The following is a 16,402-nucleotide window of genomic DNA, read 5'->3' on the forward strand; positions in this document are numbered from 1 at the left end:
GGATGGACATGTCGTCTGAGGAATGGGAGGGGGAGTTGAAATGGTTCGCGACTGGGAGGTGCAGTTGTTTATTGCGAACCGAGCGTAGGTGTTCTGCAAAGCGGTCCCCGAGCCTCCGCTTGGTTTCCCCGATGTAGAGGAAGCCACACCGGGTACAGCGGATGCAGTATACCACATTGGCAGATGTGCAGGTGAACATCTGCTTGATGTGGAAAGTCTTCTTGGGGCCTGGGATGGGGGTGAGGGAGGAGGTATGGGGGCAGGTGTAGCACTTCCTGCGGTTGCAGGGAAAAGTGCCGGGTGTGGTGGAGCTGGAGGGGAGTGTGGAGCGGACAAGGGAGTCACGGAGAGAGTGGTCCCTCCGGAAAGCAGATGAGGGTGGGGAGGGAAAGATGCCTTTGGTGGAGGGGTCGGATTGCAGATGGTGGAAGTGTCGGAGGATGATGCGTTGGATCCGGAGGTTGGTGGGGTGGTACGTGAGGACGAGGGGAATTCTTTTTTGGTTCTTATTGCGTGGACGGGGTGTGAGGGATGAGTGGCGGGAGATGTGGGAGACACGGTTGAGCGCGTTCTCGACCACTGAGGGAGGGAAGTTACGGTCCTTGAAAAACGAGGACAACGGAGATGTACGGGAGTGGAATGCCTCATCCTGGGAGCAGATGCAGCGGAGGCGAAGGAATTGGGAATAGGGGATAGCATTTTTGCAGGAAGGTGGGTGGGAGGAGGAGTATTCTAGGTAGCTGTGGGAGTCGGTGGGCTTGAAATGAATATCGGTTTCTAGGTGGTTGCCCGATATGGAGACAGAGAGGTCCAGGAAGGGGAGAGAGGTGTTAGAGATGGTCCAGGTAAACTTAAGGTTGGGGTGGAAGGTGTTAGTGAAGTGAATGAACTGTTCGAGCTCCTCGTGGGAGCACGAGGCGGCGCCAATACAGTCATCAATGTAACAGAGGAAGAGGTGGGGTTTAGGGCCGGTGTAGGTGCGGAAGAGAGATTGTTCCACGTAACCTACAAAGAGGCAGGCGTAGCTTGGGCCCATGCGGGTACCCATGGCTACCCCCTTTGTCTGTAGGAAGTGGGAGGAATTGAAAGAGAAGTTGTTGAGGGTGAGGACGAGTTCGGCTAAGCAGATGAGGGTGTCAGTGGAGGGGGACTGGTCGGGCCTGCGGGACAGGAAGAAGCGGAGGGCCTTAAGGCCATCTGCATGGGGAATGCAGGTGTAGAGGGACTGTGTCCATGGTAAAAATGAGGTATTGGGGACCGGGGAATTGGAAGTTCTGGAGGAGGTGGAGGGCGTGGGTGGTGTCACGGACATATGGAAGGAAACGGATGAATGTATGAGCAAAGACAGTCATTTTAGAGTGTAGCAAAGTAAGGAATAACAAACCACCAAATGTGTGAGAGAATTAAGCCATCGGTTGTTTGACAGTTCTTATGCCCTTATTGTAACTGTAGCAAAGGCTTTTTTTAGATTAATGCTATCCTTTATTGAAAGAGAACTGCTTGATGCCAGTATCATTTGAGCAATGCTGTTTTCTGCTATTAACACAAGAATTTTCACAGAATCACAGAAGTATTATAGCGCAGAAAGAGGCCACTAGGCCCATAGTGCCTGCACTGGCTCATTATATGGGCATTATTACCTAGTGCCAATATCCTGTTTTCTCCCCCCCAACCAAACCCTTCCACATTATTTTTATCTAAATAACCATCTAATAGCTTCTTGAGTGCCTCAATTTAATCTATCTTGACGCATTTCCCGTTTTGATGAGCACAAAAAATTCATTTAAAAATGTTGAACAGTGGCTCAGTGGTGAGCACTGCTGCCTCACAGCTCCAGGGACCCGGGTTCAATTCCACCCTCGGGTGACTGTCTGTGTGGAGTTTGCACATTCTCCCCGTGTCTGCGTGGGTTTCCTCCGGGCACTCTGGTTTCCTCCTACAGTCCGAAGCTGTGCAGGGTAAGTGGATTGGCCATGCTAACTTACCCATAGTGTTCAGGGATGCGTAGATTAGGTTGGTTATAGGGGGATGGGTCTGGGTGGGATTCTCTGAAGGTCACTGTGAACTTGTTGGGCCTGTTTCCACACTGTAGGGATTCTATGATCTATGTAAAGATTAGAGTTGGTATTCCTGAAATGAGCTGTAGCTGCTTGAAATGAACAGGATGTCCTTCAACATGAAAATTAGGTTAATATTTCAGAGAAGTAGCTGTCAGAAAATTATATAGAGTCACGGTAACCAACTATGACATTAATGCTGACTTGTCTTTTGGTTTTTCAGGTGAGAAACCATTTACATGTGAGATTTGTGGTAAATGTTTTACTGCAAAGAATACCCTGCAGACCCACATCAGAATCCACAGGTATATTCTGTTGTGCCTCACAGTATTAGCGTTGTTTGTCATGATTTGAATATCAAAAGACAACTGTGGTGAATTAAGCATAACTTTCTTTTACTACTCTGTTGAAGAAAGAGGAAGTTTATATACCAAATAAATAATTTTTCATTTATATAACACCTATCACAAGCTGGGGCCAAGGATGGACATGTCATCAGGGGAGTGGGATGGGGAGTTAAAGTGAATGGCAACCGGAAAGTTGGGTTGGTTGGTCTGTGCAGAGCACTGTTGCTTTACAAACTAGTCCTCAAGTCTGCGTTTGGTCTCCCCAGTATAGGGAAGACCACATCAGGAGCAACCGATACAATAGATGAAGTGCAGGTGAATCTCTGCCAGATTTGGAAAGATTGCCTGGGGCCTTGGACAGAGGTGAGAGGGGAGGTGTACGTGCAGTTGGAGGGAAAGGTACCAGGTGTGGTGGAGGGCTTGGTGGGGTGTGTGGTGCTGATGAGGGAGTCACGGAGTGAACAGTCCCTGCAGAAAGCGGACGGGGTGGGGAAGAAAATATCTTTTTGGTGTGTGGTCTGATTGTAAGTGGCAGAAATGTCAAAGGATGATGCGTTGTACTCGGAGGTTGATGGGGTATATGAGGACTAAGGGGACACTATCCTTATTGTTGTTGGGGGGAGAAGGTTGGAGGGCAGAAGCATGGGAAATGGGGAAAATGCGGTTGAGGGCATCCTTAATAACAGAAGGGGAAACTACAGTCCCTAAAGTACAGTAGGAGTATATCTGGGAAGATCTAGAGTAGAACGCCCCTTTCTGGGAGCAGATGCAGTGGAGGTGGAGGAATTATGAGTATGGGATAGAATTTTTGCAGGAGGGTGGGTGAGAGGAGGTGTAGTCGAGGTAATTGTTGGAGTCAGTGGGTTTAAAATGGATATCGGTGGTGAGTCAGTTACTGGGGATGGAGACGGAGAGTCCAGGAAGGGGAGGGAGGTGTCAGAAATGGTCCAGGTGAATTTGAGGGTGCGTTGGACGGTGTTGGCGAAATTGATGAACTGTTTGAGCTCCTTGCGGGAGCATGAGGCAGCGCTTGCTGCTCATGCATCCTTATTTTTAAATCTCTTCACTCTTTGTTCCTCTCTATCAAAGTTATCTCCTCCAGCCCTATTGCACTTCAGCATCTGCAGTCCTCTAATTCTGGCCATTGACCATCTCTGATTTCAGTCAATGGACCATTGACAGCCATGTTGTCATGTGCCAAAGCCTTAAGCTCTGGAATTATCTCCCAAAATCTCTCATCCTTTAAGCTTTCCTTTACCTCTTCAATTCAGTTTTTACTTGTCGTCTTAACTCTGTGATATTCCGTTGCTGACCCTTCTGCAAGAAACCCTTTCTTACTTAGCAAGATCTTTCACAATTTTGAACAACTCTATTGGATCTCCTTTTAATCTCTCTACCCCAAGGATAGCACACGCAACTTCTCAAGTCTCTCCATGTAACTGAAGTCCTTCATTCTTGGTACCATTCCACTAAATATTTTTGCATCTTCTGTAAGACCTTGACATCTTTTATAAAGTGTGGTACCCATTATTGGATAACATACCCCACCTGAGGTGTAACTGATGAATTATTGATTTAGCTTAACTCCCTTGCTTTTGTTTTCCAGGCCTCTGGTTTTGAATTTTCACTTAAGGTTCAGTTGCTGCACCCACTTTAAGATCGTGCAATGTAATTTGTATTGCTTCTTCTCATACTTCCTTACAGAGTGTTTACTTGGACTTTAATGAAGCCTTCAACAAGGTTCTGCATGGTAGACTAATGAATAAAGTTAGGTCACATGAGATTCAGGGTGAGCTTGCCAGTTTGATACATAATTGGCTTAATGGCAGGAGACAGAGAGTAATGGTAGAGGGGTTTTTCAGACTGGAGGCCTGTGACCAGTGGTGTTCCATAGGGGTTGATTCTGGGTCCTCTTTTGTTTTTCATTTATATAAATGATTTGGATAAGAATATAAAAGGCATGGTTAGTAAGTTTGCAGATGACAAATCTCTAAGATTACAAAGGGATCTTGATGAAATGGGTCAATGATTGAAAAATGACAGATGGAGTTCAATTTGGATAAGTGCGAGGTATTGCATTTTGGTATAACAAACAAGGGTAGGGTTTAAACAGTTAATGGTAGGGCCTTGGGTAGTGTAGTAGAGCAGAGGGACCTAAGAGTTCAGGTGTGTAATTCTTTGAAGTTTGTGTCACATATAGGCAGAGTGGTTAAAAAGGTGTTTGGCACGCTTGCCTTCATTGCTCAGTCCTTTGAGTGTAGGAGTTGGGAAGTCATGTTGAGGTTGTACAGGACATTGGTGAGGGCTGTTCTGGAATACTGTGTCCAGTTCTGGTCACCCAGTTATAGGAAGGATATTATTAAGATGGAGAGGATTCAAAAGAGATTTACCAGGATGTTGCAGAGGTTGGAAGGTTTGAGTTGTAGAGAAAGACTGTATAGGCTGGGACTTCTTTCACTGGAGCCTAGGAGGTTGAGAGGTGACCTTAGAGTTTGTAAAATAATGACGGGTATAGATAGAGCTTATGGTAGTAATGGTAGATGTGTTTTCCCTAGGTTGAGGGATTTCAAGACTAGGGGGAACATTTTTGAGGTGAGAGAAGAGAGATTTAAAAAAGACACAGGGGCAAGTGTTTTGCACAGAGGCTGGTTTGCATGTGGAATGAACTTCCTGAGGAAGTGGTGGATGTGGTACAATTACAACATTTAAAAGACATTTAGCTAAGTACATGAATAAGAATGGTTTGGAGGGATATGGGCCAGAAGCAGGCAGTTGGGACTAGTTTATATTGGGATTATGGTCAGCATGGACTAGTTGGACCAAAGGTTCTGTTTCCGTGTTGTATGACTCTATGACTATGACTATGACTTGGTTGCATTAAATTTCATTTGCCATGTGTCTGCCTGTTTCGTTATTCTGTATCTTCTTGAAGTTTGCTGCTATTTTGTTATCACTGGTTACTATTTCTCAAAATTTTGTGTCATCTGCAAAAATTTAAAACTATTCCCTTTATATTCAGGTCCAGATTATCCACACATATCAAAAAGGCCAATGGACCTGTTACCAATTAGTGTCAATATAGTATTATTCTTACTAAAAACAAAGTAGTATTGCTTCTTAAATTTTATATGAGTAAATTAATGTACAGTGTTTGTTCTAGGGGAGAAAAACCCTTTATCTGCACTATCTGTGGAAAATCTTTTGCTGATCCAAGTGCTAAAAGACGTCATGATGCCATGCACACAGGAAACAAGCCATTTGTATGTCCAACTTGTCATCAGCGATTCACTCGAGCTGACAACCTTAGGTCTCATATGAAGATTCACAGCAAGGAGAGGAAAAACAGTGAGATCATTAATGTTCCAGGTGATGGGGATACAGAAGAAGTGAAGACTATCTTGCAACTGCAGCAGTACCAGCTTCCTACTGTAGGTGAACAACAGATACAGCTGGTGATGACAAATGATGTTCACAATATTAATTTCATGCCCAACCATGGTCAGAGCATTAGTATTATCTCAGCAGAGGGATCACAGAGTCTCCCTGACGACCAGGCTTCAAATTTGGCTCTGCTGACTCAACAAGGAGAGCACATGCAGAATCTGACTCTGGTAGCTCAGCCTGGCCAAACAGACAACATCCAAGCCATTAGCATGGTGGAAAACCAGCAATGTCCAGGCCAGCCAGAGCATATGCATGTGATCACGTTGACAAAAGAGGCGATGGAGCACCTTCAGGGTCAAGCTCAACAACTGCAGATGGCAGAGGGGAGATCACAACCTATTAGTCTTGAGCAGGGGTCCACTCAGCCAGTTCATTTGAACCAGGAAGCAGCTCAGCATCTGCAACACGTTCGATCGGCACATGTTTCTGAACCGTCAACTCAAACAATCTCGGTGAACCAATCTTCACAGCAAATGCAAGGAGAACAACTTGCAGATCAAACATTCCAGTTACAGGCGGACAATGTTTCTTACCTCTACACTACTAATTTAGTCACACAGAGCTAGAAAAATCAAAAAAATGTAGTTGGAACTATTTGCTGAAAATGGGATAATGATTATGTAACTAAGAGGTTATCATATAATCTGTGATCTTTACAGTGACAGGTTATATTTAAAATAGCACTCTATTGGTCTATTTTAAGAATTCATTTTAAGGTTGATTTATTCCAAATTATTTTCTCCTCTTTTACTTCTTTAAAGATTTCCCATTTTCAATCTTGCACAATATCATGGTGGATTTTCTTTCCCTTCCACTCTGGTGGAAGGGAGGTGTGAAATGAGTTACATGCTCTTGAAATGCAAGTTGAAGGTTAGTACCCATGTTTAACTTCTTCTTTGAACAAGTTTATTGGAAAACATTCTTCACTATTTGTCAGGTCAACACAAAAAAAATATAAAAACACCCAAATAGTTCTGAAGAGGCTCATATTTCATTTATCTGTTTTCTGCCGTGCCTTTTCATAATCGACCTTAAACTTGAATGTTTTACTGCAAAATTTTTTCTTTACAATTCTCCTCCTACTTGCTGCTGTCCTTTGTAATGTTTTTTAATTGTGTCAATATAGATTTTTTAAATATTAGAATTCTCATCAACTTATTGTTAAAACTCATGATGTCTAAATGATTCAGATCACAGAATGCAAAGTATTTGTACGATTATGTGGCTAACTTTTGTTTTAGAAGATGAATATTTAAAAGATAATTCATCACGAGCTCAGGAATAACATAATTAAAAATATTTTCCTTTGCAACTTCAAGATATATTTTGTGACACAGTACCTCAATTTGCATCTTTCTGCTCTCTATTTTCAGGTTTCAGCTTCTGATAATGTGGATAGAATTAAAACTACAGTGTGTTTTGTTTTGAAAAAGAGATCATATTTTACAAATAAATTCACATTTTGCTTTAAGCATTGCACACAATCTTGTTTTTGTGCCTAAGCATATGGTTGGCTTCAATTTGTTAGCACAAATACATGGGTGATTAACATCTCTGATTGCCACACCTCAACCGGTTAAACTACGTATTTTGTATTAACACAAAACATCCAGAATATTTTATATATGTAAATATTGTAGAGTGCTGTAATTTGCACATTGTTCTCATTTTGTTCTTTGCTGATGGTAGATCAGTATGCGGATCAAATGTTTTGTGCAACCAAAACAGTGTAAATAATTATATCTTTTTTTAATAAATGGATGTACATTTGATAGAGTGCCGCGGTGCAGTTATTCCAAGCTGCAGCAAGTCAAATTTGTGCCTAGCATATCCTCACATGGTGAAATGCTGTCGTCTAATGAGCGTACCCTCACAGAATAAATGGAGTAATCGATGGGTGACTTCCTTTTCTCTCCTTCCATTTCCCCTCCAGCTAGTAAGCTCCTCAGCCTCTTCGTAGCAGTTTACCAGCCAGCAAGTCCTAAACAAGGCTGCTGTTATTTTTTTCTCTCATGAGATGTGTCTTCGGATAACCAGCATTTATTGTCCATCCTTAACTGCCCTTAAGTGGTGGTTGGTGAGGAACCTTGAACCACTGCAGTCCATGAGGTACAAATGCAGTGCTGTTCTTCATTGCAGATGGTGAATGGAACAGAAGCAGCTGTGCCTGAAAAGAAGAGGTGAGCCAGAAGAAAATGTCTAAGTTAATTCATTCTTGTTAATATTTAAGTGTTTTAAATTATTCACAATTATTACACATTATAATTGTTTTGCATGACAGGGATTGCTTGGATGGCATTTTCTCCTGAAATCTATATGAATTATATATTAAATCTGTTTACTCATTTAAAAGATTCAGTATGCTGAGTAACGTGTGTTAGGTAATGACAGTGTTATGGATTTCAGATGTTTTAACACAGTTATACCCTTTGACATACAAATTCAGTTTTTTATAATGAATTATGTAAATTCTCTTCAGTCAGACCATTGTGGGTGTTGTTCTGAACTGGCTGCCATTACTCAATTCTCCAGATCTCAGCTCTTTAAAAAGAGGAATGTAAGATCAATTGAGTCCTATCTCCACCAAGGAACAGATGCCTCAGTGGCTATCCTACAGTGTAGTTCTTTTATTGTGCAATTCAGGTAATGGCCAGTTGCGTCAATACAGTGTGGTGCTTATTGATACTGATCACTCTCCAAATCAGCTGAGATAACCCTTAGAGATTGCTGCTTCTGCTTGCCCAATTGTGCTATATACATGCGTTTCACTTGGAGTAAAAGTCCTAGGCCAAACGTCTTCAGTTATTTCTTCATTAACCTTGCATTCAATGAGGTCAAATGTGAAAATATTCACTGATTGCAGTGTTCCTTTCCATTAACACCTCCTCAGATATTGAAGAAGACCACTGAACTGCTAAGTGACAAATAATATCTATGCCATGCAAGTGTTGGGCAGTGAGCATCTCCAATTCGAGAGTCCACATTTCCCCATGACATTCAGTGACATGCCTATTGCTACATGCCTCCATCATTACTATCCTGGGATCACCATTGATGTGAAACTTACCCTGTCATATAAGGACTGGTGGCTACAAGTGCAAGACATAGGTTGGGAATTCCATGTTGAATGATTAACCTCTTGACTTTCCAAAGCCAGTCCATCTACAAGGCACTAGTCAGAATATGATTCAATACTCTCCACTTGTCTGTGCAGTTCCAACAACACCAAAAATGCTCAGCACCATCCCAGACAAAGCAAGCCACTTGATTGACGCCCTGTCACCTACCCCTTCCACTGGGGCTGCAGCATCTAACATCTACAAAATGCACTGCAGCAAGTCAGCAAGCTTCCTCTGACAGAACCTTCTAAACACATGGCCCCTAGAAGGATAGGAGCAAGTGCTTTGGAACTCTGCCATCTGCCAGTTCACCTTCACTCATAGAGTATCCTGACTTGGAAAGGTATCATCATTCCTTTATTGTCATTAGGTTAAAAATCTGAAAATCCCTTTCTCAACACTATTGGAATACCTACACCACTACCATCAACACCAATAATAGGCAGAAATGTTATCAACCAAAAATGCGATGTCCACTTCCAATTTGACTGTGTAGAATATATTCTGCTCCAATAGAGTAGTTGCTGTGTCTAAATTTAGACATTGTTCCAACAGTGTTTAACAAGGTTAAAGGATGCTGTTATCAAATTGTATAGCATACTTGGACATTTCAACCCCAAGAAGGAGCATGTAAAAGATGTTCTCAAACGTGTATGATAGCTAAATGAATGAAGAAGGTGAAACCAAACGATTATGTCAAATTAGATAAAGGTCAAAGGGACAAAGGTACAGGCCAGTAAAATATAAACTTGGGGCTAATACAGGTGAATTTAACCTTACAGAAAAGTGATCAAGGTATCAAATCAATTTTTAGATCATTCAGTTTTGGAATCTTTAAAAAAAGATACCAGGTTGCATCCAGAGGATGAATAGGAAGGAATCAAGGATGGAGCTGAGAGGCTCATTGGAAGTCATCTGAGAACAAGCGAAGCACTTTTGCAGGAAACAAGTTTTCTGTACCAAGTAGTAATGGAACAATTAAAGGGTAGTACACCCAAAAGCCTACCCTCCTCAACTGACACAGGCAACTAGCATTGACTGAGACCAAAGGAAACCACGAGTAATTTAAGTTTAATACTTATGATTTGAGTATTATCCCTGAAGATAGAGGAGATAATGATTTTTCTTCTGTTTGTAAATACATCTCAAAACTGATGGACAGATTTCAATAAAACCTAGTACACAAGTACATGGAAGGATTAATAGTTTTTGATTCTGGATTTGAATTTTGGAATCTTTTAAGGATCTGTAAACACTGTGGGAGAGAGTAAATTGATTTTTTTTTAAGAATGTTATGGGTTGGCTCAGCAGCTGTGGTACAATTTATCATAACTATCAAAAGCTTTCACAGCAGATCATTGTATATAGCCTCAGCCTCAGTGAAATATAAGCCCTGACGAAATACTTATTCTTTCAGCTTTGTGATAATGGATAATCAAACAGTCAGGGTAAAGCCTCAAGGAAGAGCTGTTTAATTGTAATAATGCTGAGTTAATATAGCATGGCAGAGGCATATATTCTGAGAGACATGTATTTCAACATTCTATTGATAGAGTTGTACAGCAGGGAAACAGACCCTTCTTATTCATATACCCATCCAGCCTCCACCACTTCTGGCAGCTCATTCTATACACATGCTACCCTCTGTGTGAAAACGTTGCCCCTTAGGTCCCTTTTATATCTTTCCCCTCTTAACTTAAACCTATGACCTCTAGTTTTAGACTCCCCTACCCTGGGGAAAAGACCTTGGCTATTCACCCTATCCATCCCCCTTGTGATTTTATAAACCTCTATAAGGTCACCCCTCAACCTCTGACACTCTGGGGAAAATAGCCACAGCCTATTCAGCCTCTTTGTTACTTGCTGCTCTTCACTAGTGTACACAATACTTAACACTTTTCTGCAAGTCATTTTTCCACCTGCTGAACTATTCAATATTGAAAAGGTTTCTGGGGATGCCTCTAACTTCACATTCTTATACTGAGTTTCCATTCTGCTTGTCATTTAGACATTGATTATTGAATTTCACCATTCAAAAACAGTAATGGATTACATCCTTCAGAAACTCCAATCAGAATATAGATCAGTTATGGATGTTTTATTTTCCCTGTAAGGTCACTAATTAAAATGGAATCAGCTACTTTACTGCACATTTTAAAAATAGATTTTTTTTAAAAAGTTGTCAGTGTCTACTTCTGGGCAAGACTGAGTGACTTTTATATTCGTCCCTTTTTGCATCTTCATTGGATATCAGCATTACTGGAATTGCCAGCATTAGTTGTCCATCAATAATTCCCTTTGAAATGAGTGGCTTGGTAGTCCATTTCAGGGGACAGTTAAAAGTAAACCAGATTGCTGTGGATCTGAGGTGTTTAAGGATGGCAGATTTCCTTCCCTAAAGGGCATTAGAGAAGCAGTTTGTTTCTTACATTAATCAGTGATTGTTTCATGGTCACCATTACTGAGACGAGCATTCAATTTCAGACTTTATTAATTGAATTTATATTCCACCAGCTGCCATGGTTGGATTTGATCCAGTGCCCACAGGATATTACATTGTACCTCAAAATTAGTAGTCCAATGACATGACCATTACAGCACCACATCTATCCAGATGCATCACAGCTTGGTATGGCAACTGTTCTGCCCAAGCCTGCAAGACCACAGCCTAGTCCATCACACAAACTACCCTCTATCCATTGACTCCATCTACACTTCCCACTGTCTTGGTAAAGCCAACGTAAGAACCATTTCAACTCCCCCTCCCATTCCTCAGACGACATGTCCATCCTGGGCCTCCTGCAGTGCCACAACGATGCCACCCGAAGGTTGCAGGAACAGCAACTCATATTCCGCTTGGGAACCCTGCAGCCCAATGGTATCAATGTGGATTTCACAAGTTTCAAAATCTCCCCTCCCCCTACCGCATCCCAAAACCGGTCCAGCTCGTCCCTGCCTCCCTAACCTGTTCTTCCTCCCACCTATCCCCTCCTCCCACCTCAAGCCGCACCTCCATCTCCTACCGACCAACCTCATCCCGCCCCCTTGACCTGTCCGTCCTCCCTGGACTGACCTATCCCCTTCCTAACTCCCTACCTACACTCACCTTTACTGGCTCCATCCCCGCCTCTTCGACCTGTTTGTTTCCTCTCCACCTATCCTCTCCTCTATCCATCTTCTATCCGCCTCCTACTCTCTCCCTATTTATTTCAGAACCCCCTTACCCTCCCCCTTTTCTGATGAAGGGTCTAGGCCCGAAACGTCAGCCTCTCTGCTCCTATGATGCTGCTTGGCCTGCTGTGTTCATCCAGCCCTGCACCTTGTTGTCAACCCTCATAATCAAAGACGCTTCCCACTGTGGTTGTACTCCCTCTTGAAGCACTTCATGATGTATGTCAGAGGCACTGGGTGGTAGTCATTAAGGCATGTTGCCTGTTTTTTTCCTTTGGCACCCGGATGATAGTGATCTTCTTGAAGCAGGTGGGAACCTCACATCATTGTAGGGAGAGGTTAAAAATGTCTCCAAATACTCCCACCAGCTGATCCACACAGGATTTTAGTGCAAGGCTGGGGACTCCATCTGGGCCAGGTGCTTTCCGTGGGTTCACTCTGAAGAAGACTGATTTGATGTCTGCAGCAGTGACTGTGGGTGCAGGTATACCCGAGACTGTCGAGGCAGATGACATCATTTCACTGACCTTCTGTTCAAAATGAGCATAAATACATTGAGCTCATCAGGGAGGGATGCATTGTCAGTGATTCTACTCGATTTCGTTTTGTAGCCCATTATAAACCTTGCCACAGTTGCCATCTGTTCATGTGGTTAGTCTGGGCCTTTGCTTTAGTCTGGTATGGACTCTTGGCGTCCCTGATGGCTTTGCAAAGATCATACCTACATATCCTGTATAGGTCAGGGTCACCCGACTTAAACACCCCAGTCCTGGACTTCAGTAGAGTGTATATCTTCCAGTTCATTCATGGTCTCTGGTTGGGAACACTCAGATTACTTTCTTTGGCACACAGTTCTCTACACACTTACTGATGAATTCTGTGACGGTAGTGGCATACACATTTAGGTTGGCTGCTCAGTTCTCGAATATGGATGAGTCCACTGATTCCAAGCAGTCACGTAGGACCTCATCTGTTACCTCAGACCAGCATTGTATGATTTTCTGTACCAGATCCTCATGCTTCAGTTTCTGCTTGTAAGTTGGGAGAAGGAGCACAGTGTTATGGTCTGATTCACCAAAATCCAAGTGAGGAATGGAGCGGTAGGGCCTTTGATGGTTGTATAGAAACGGTCCAGGTTGTTTGGGCCTCAGATGTGTGGGTAGTATCTTGGTAACACACTGATGAGGTTGGCCTGGTTGAATTCACCAGCTACAGTGAACAAGGCCTTGGTTATACTGTTTAAGGTTATTTGTGGTGATGTATAATTCATCAAGTGATACCATCGCTAGACTATTAGCCCAGAGACCCAGCTAATAATCTTGGGACCCAGGTTTGAAATACACCCAAGACAGATGATGGAATTTGAATTAAATTCAAAACTCTGGAACTAAGAGTCTAATTATGACAGTGAAACTGTTGACAATCTTTTAAAAAAAAACTGGTTCACTAATGTACTTCAGGGAAGAAACGGCTGTCCTTACTGGACTGGCCTACATGTGACTCCAGGCTCACAGTAATATGATTGACTCTTCACTGTCCTCTGGGCAATAAATGCTAGCTTCACCAGTGATGCCCATGTCCCATGAATGAAGTTAAAAAGTTAACTTTGCTTATAAGATTTTTACTTCTCAATAAGTAAATAACTTTGACCTCAAACATTAAGATTATGATTTAAATGTGGATGTTTGCAGAATATGGCATTTTTAATCTTTAGAACTTCAAATTGACTCTGTACTGGTGGGATGAAAAGTAATTTATCCTTAAATCCCTTATATCATGGTTCCACTATTTCAAACAAAAATCTGTGTAAGTATTTTGCAAAAATACATCAGGGTAATAGAACAGGATGCAGAATATAGTGTTACAGCTACAGAAAAGGTGCAGAGAAAGATGAACTTTAACAATATAATAGAGGTCCGATCAAAAGTCTAATAACAGCAAAGAAGAAGCTGTTCTTAAATCTGTTGGTTGTCTTGATCCACTACAATTTGCCTACTGTCATAATAGGTCCACGGCATCACCCTGGCCCTACTGTCATCCCTGGAATATCTGGATAGCACGGACATTTACATCAGACTCTTATTTATTGACTTTAGCTCTGCCTTCTACACTATAATTCTAACAAAACTCCATCTCCAAACTCTGAGAGCTAGGATTCTGTTCTCCCTTCTGCAACTGGATCCTTGACGTCCTGACCTGCAGACTGCAATCAGAAAGGACAGGTGGCAACACCATCTCCCAATAATCCTGAACACTGGTGCGCCATAAGGCGGCGTACTCAACATCTTACTCTATTCCTTATCCACTCATGACTATGCAGTGAAATTCAGCTCTAACTCCATGTATAAATTTGTTGATGACACCACCGTAGTGAATCGGATCTCAAACAACGACAAGCCAGAGTATAGAAGATAGACAGCTTCATGGCATGGTGTAAAGGCACCAATCTCTCTCTCTCAATGTCAGCAAAATGAAGGAGCTGGTCATTGATTTCAGGAAGCGGAGTGGAGGACATGCCCCTGCTGCATCAATGGTGCTGAGATGGAAGTGGTCGAGAGCTTCGTTTTCGTAGGAGTAAATATCATTAATGATCTATCCTGGTTGATCCACACTGACGCTACAGTCAAGAAAGCACACCAACACTTCTACTTCCTTGGAAGGCTAAGCAAATTTGGCACATCCACAAGGCTGTAACCAATTTTTATAGATGCTCTTAGAAAGCATCCTATCTGGATGCATTACAGCTGAGTATAGCAACTGTTCTTGCCCAAGACTGCAAGAAATTACAGAGTTGTGAATGCAGCCCAGTCCATCACAAAAACCAGACTTGCATTGACTCCGTCTACACTTCCTGCTGCCTCAGGAAAGCAGCCAACATAATCAAAGACCCCTCCCAACCCGATTATATGCTCTTCCACCCTCTTCCATTGGGCAGAAGATACATAAGTTTGAAAACGGTTACCAACAATTTAAGGTCAGTTTTTCCCACACTGTTATCAGACTTACGTATGGACCTCTCTTATATCAGAGTTGATCTTTCTCTGCACCTTCTCTGTAGCTGTAGCACTATATTCTGCATTCTGTTCTCTTACCCTGATGTACCTATGTAATATATGATTTGTCTGGTTAGTGTGCAAATCAGGACTTTTCCCTGTATCTCGGTACATATGACAATAATAAATCAAATCAAATCAAATCAAATCATGTTGAGTTACCTTGAAGGTCCCACCCTCTCAACCTCTCCCCTTGCCTGAGGTGTGGTGACCCTCAACTAAACTTACTGCCAGTCATCTCTAATGAGAGAGAAGTTCCTGTGAAACTACAGTGACTTTACTAATATCATTAGGCCATTGTCTCTCCAAATACTTGAATTGCAAGTTATTTGAACAATATTTTCTATGGATACCCTGTCTTTGTCCAACCAAGTGTACTTTGGGTGGAGACATTTGCTAGGGTGCAATTAAATCACCCAAGTATAGGGAAGTTAGCATCTTCAGCTTGCCATTATTGTACTAGGATAATAGCAAAGTGGGGAGAAAAACAACAATATACTCTGCAAATTCAGATGTCTACTCTGCCAAAGTTTGGAAAGAATGTAAAGATTCAGCGTTCAGAGTAGGGAGTTTTAATTGTATGTAACTGGTTCTGGGATTGGACTGTAAAATAGCCTTGAGAATCGTTACTCATCTTGACCTGATTTGCGTAACAGACAGAAACCAGAGTGATGGAGGTCACAGCATGTACTGAGTAATTAAATTCAATATGATGTTGTATCCAGACATACTAAAACCCAGGAGTCAGGAACGTCATTTCAATAGCTCTAAATTCAAAGAAATGAGTAGAAAACTAAAGCAAATGAATTGGAGGAGTATGATGTGCAGGAAATCACAATTTCTAAGTGTAATCTACCTGTTCAGCAAAATTTTGGTGTACAGTCTACAGTCAGGCAACATTTTGGTGTGTCCCATTCTGGTTGCTGGGAAGCAAGACTTTTCAGTGCTGGAATCAATGTAGAGAAGAACCTCAAGACTGATTCTGCCATATCAAAAATCTGAAAAACAGGGGCACCTTGGGCTTTTCAACCATTCAAAATGAGAAATGATGCTACAGAGGTATATGATAGTCAATGGTTTGGAAAAAGAAAATCCAGAGAATCACTTCAAAGTAAATCAGTAGGTTAGGTTTGGGATGTGAATGCATTGGACTTGAACAGAGAAAACAGAGGGTTCTCTAGATGGAAGAATTAAGCTGGGCCAAAGGGACT

General features: G+C 42.2%; 1 protein-coding gene across 1 annotated transcript in view; it reads left to right on the forward strand.

Annotated features, from left to right (window-relative positions):
- LOC125483101 (zinc finger and BTB domain-containing protein 24-like) overlaps positions 1–7,619 on the forward strand; it is a 29,355-nt gene extending 21,736 nt beyond the window's left edge. The window contains exons 2-3 of the mRNA XM_048596689.1: positions 2,281–2,362; positions 5,565–7,619. Coding sequence (XP_048452646.1) covers positions 2,281–2,362; positions 5,565–6,414 — 932 coding nt within the window. The 3' untranslated portion in view covers positions 6,415–7,619. The remainder of the gene's footprint in view (positions 1–2,280; positions 2,363–5,564) is intronic.
- The last annotated feature ends 8,783 nt before the right edge of the window (positions 7,620–16,402 follow it).

This window comes from Rhincodon typus, chromosome 5 (assembly GCF_021869965.1).
Source record: "Rhincodon typus isolate 14 chromosome 5, sRhiTyp1.1, whole genome shotgun sequence".
In the NCBI taxonomy this organism is placed as follows: Eukaryota; Metazoa; Chordata; class Chondrichthyes; order Orectolobiformes; family Rhincodontidae; genus Rhincodon; species Rhincodon typus.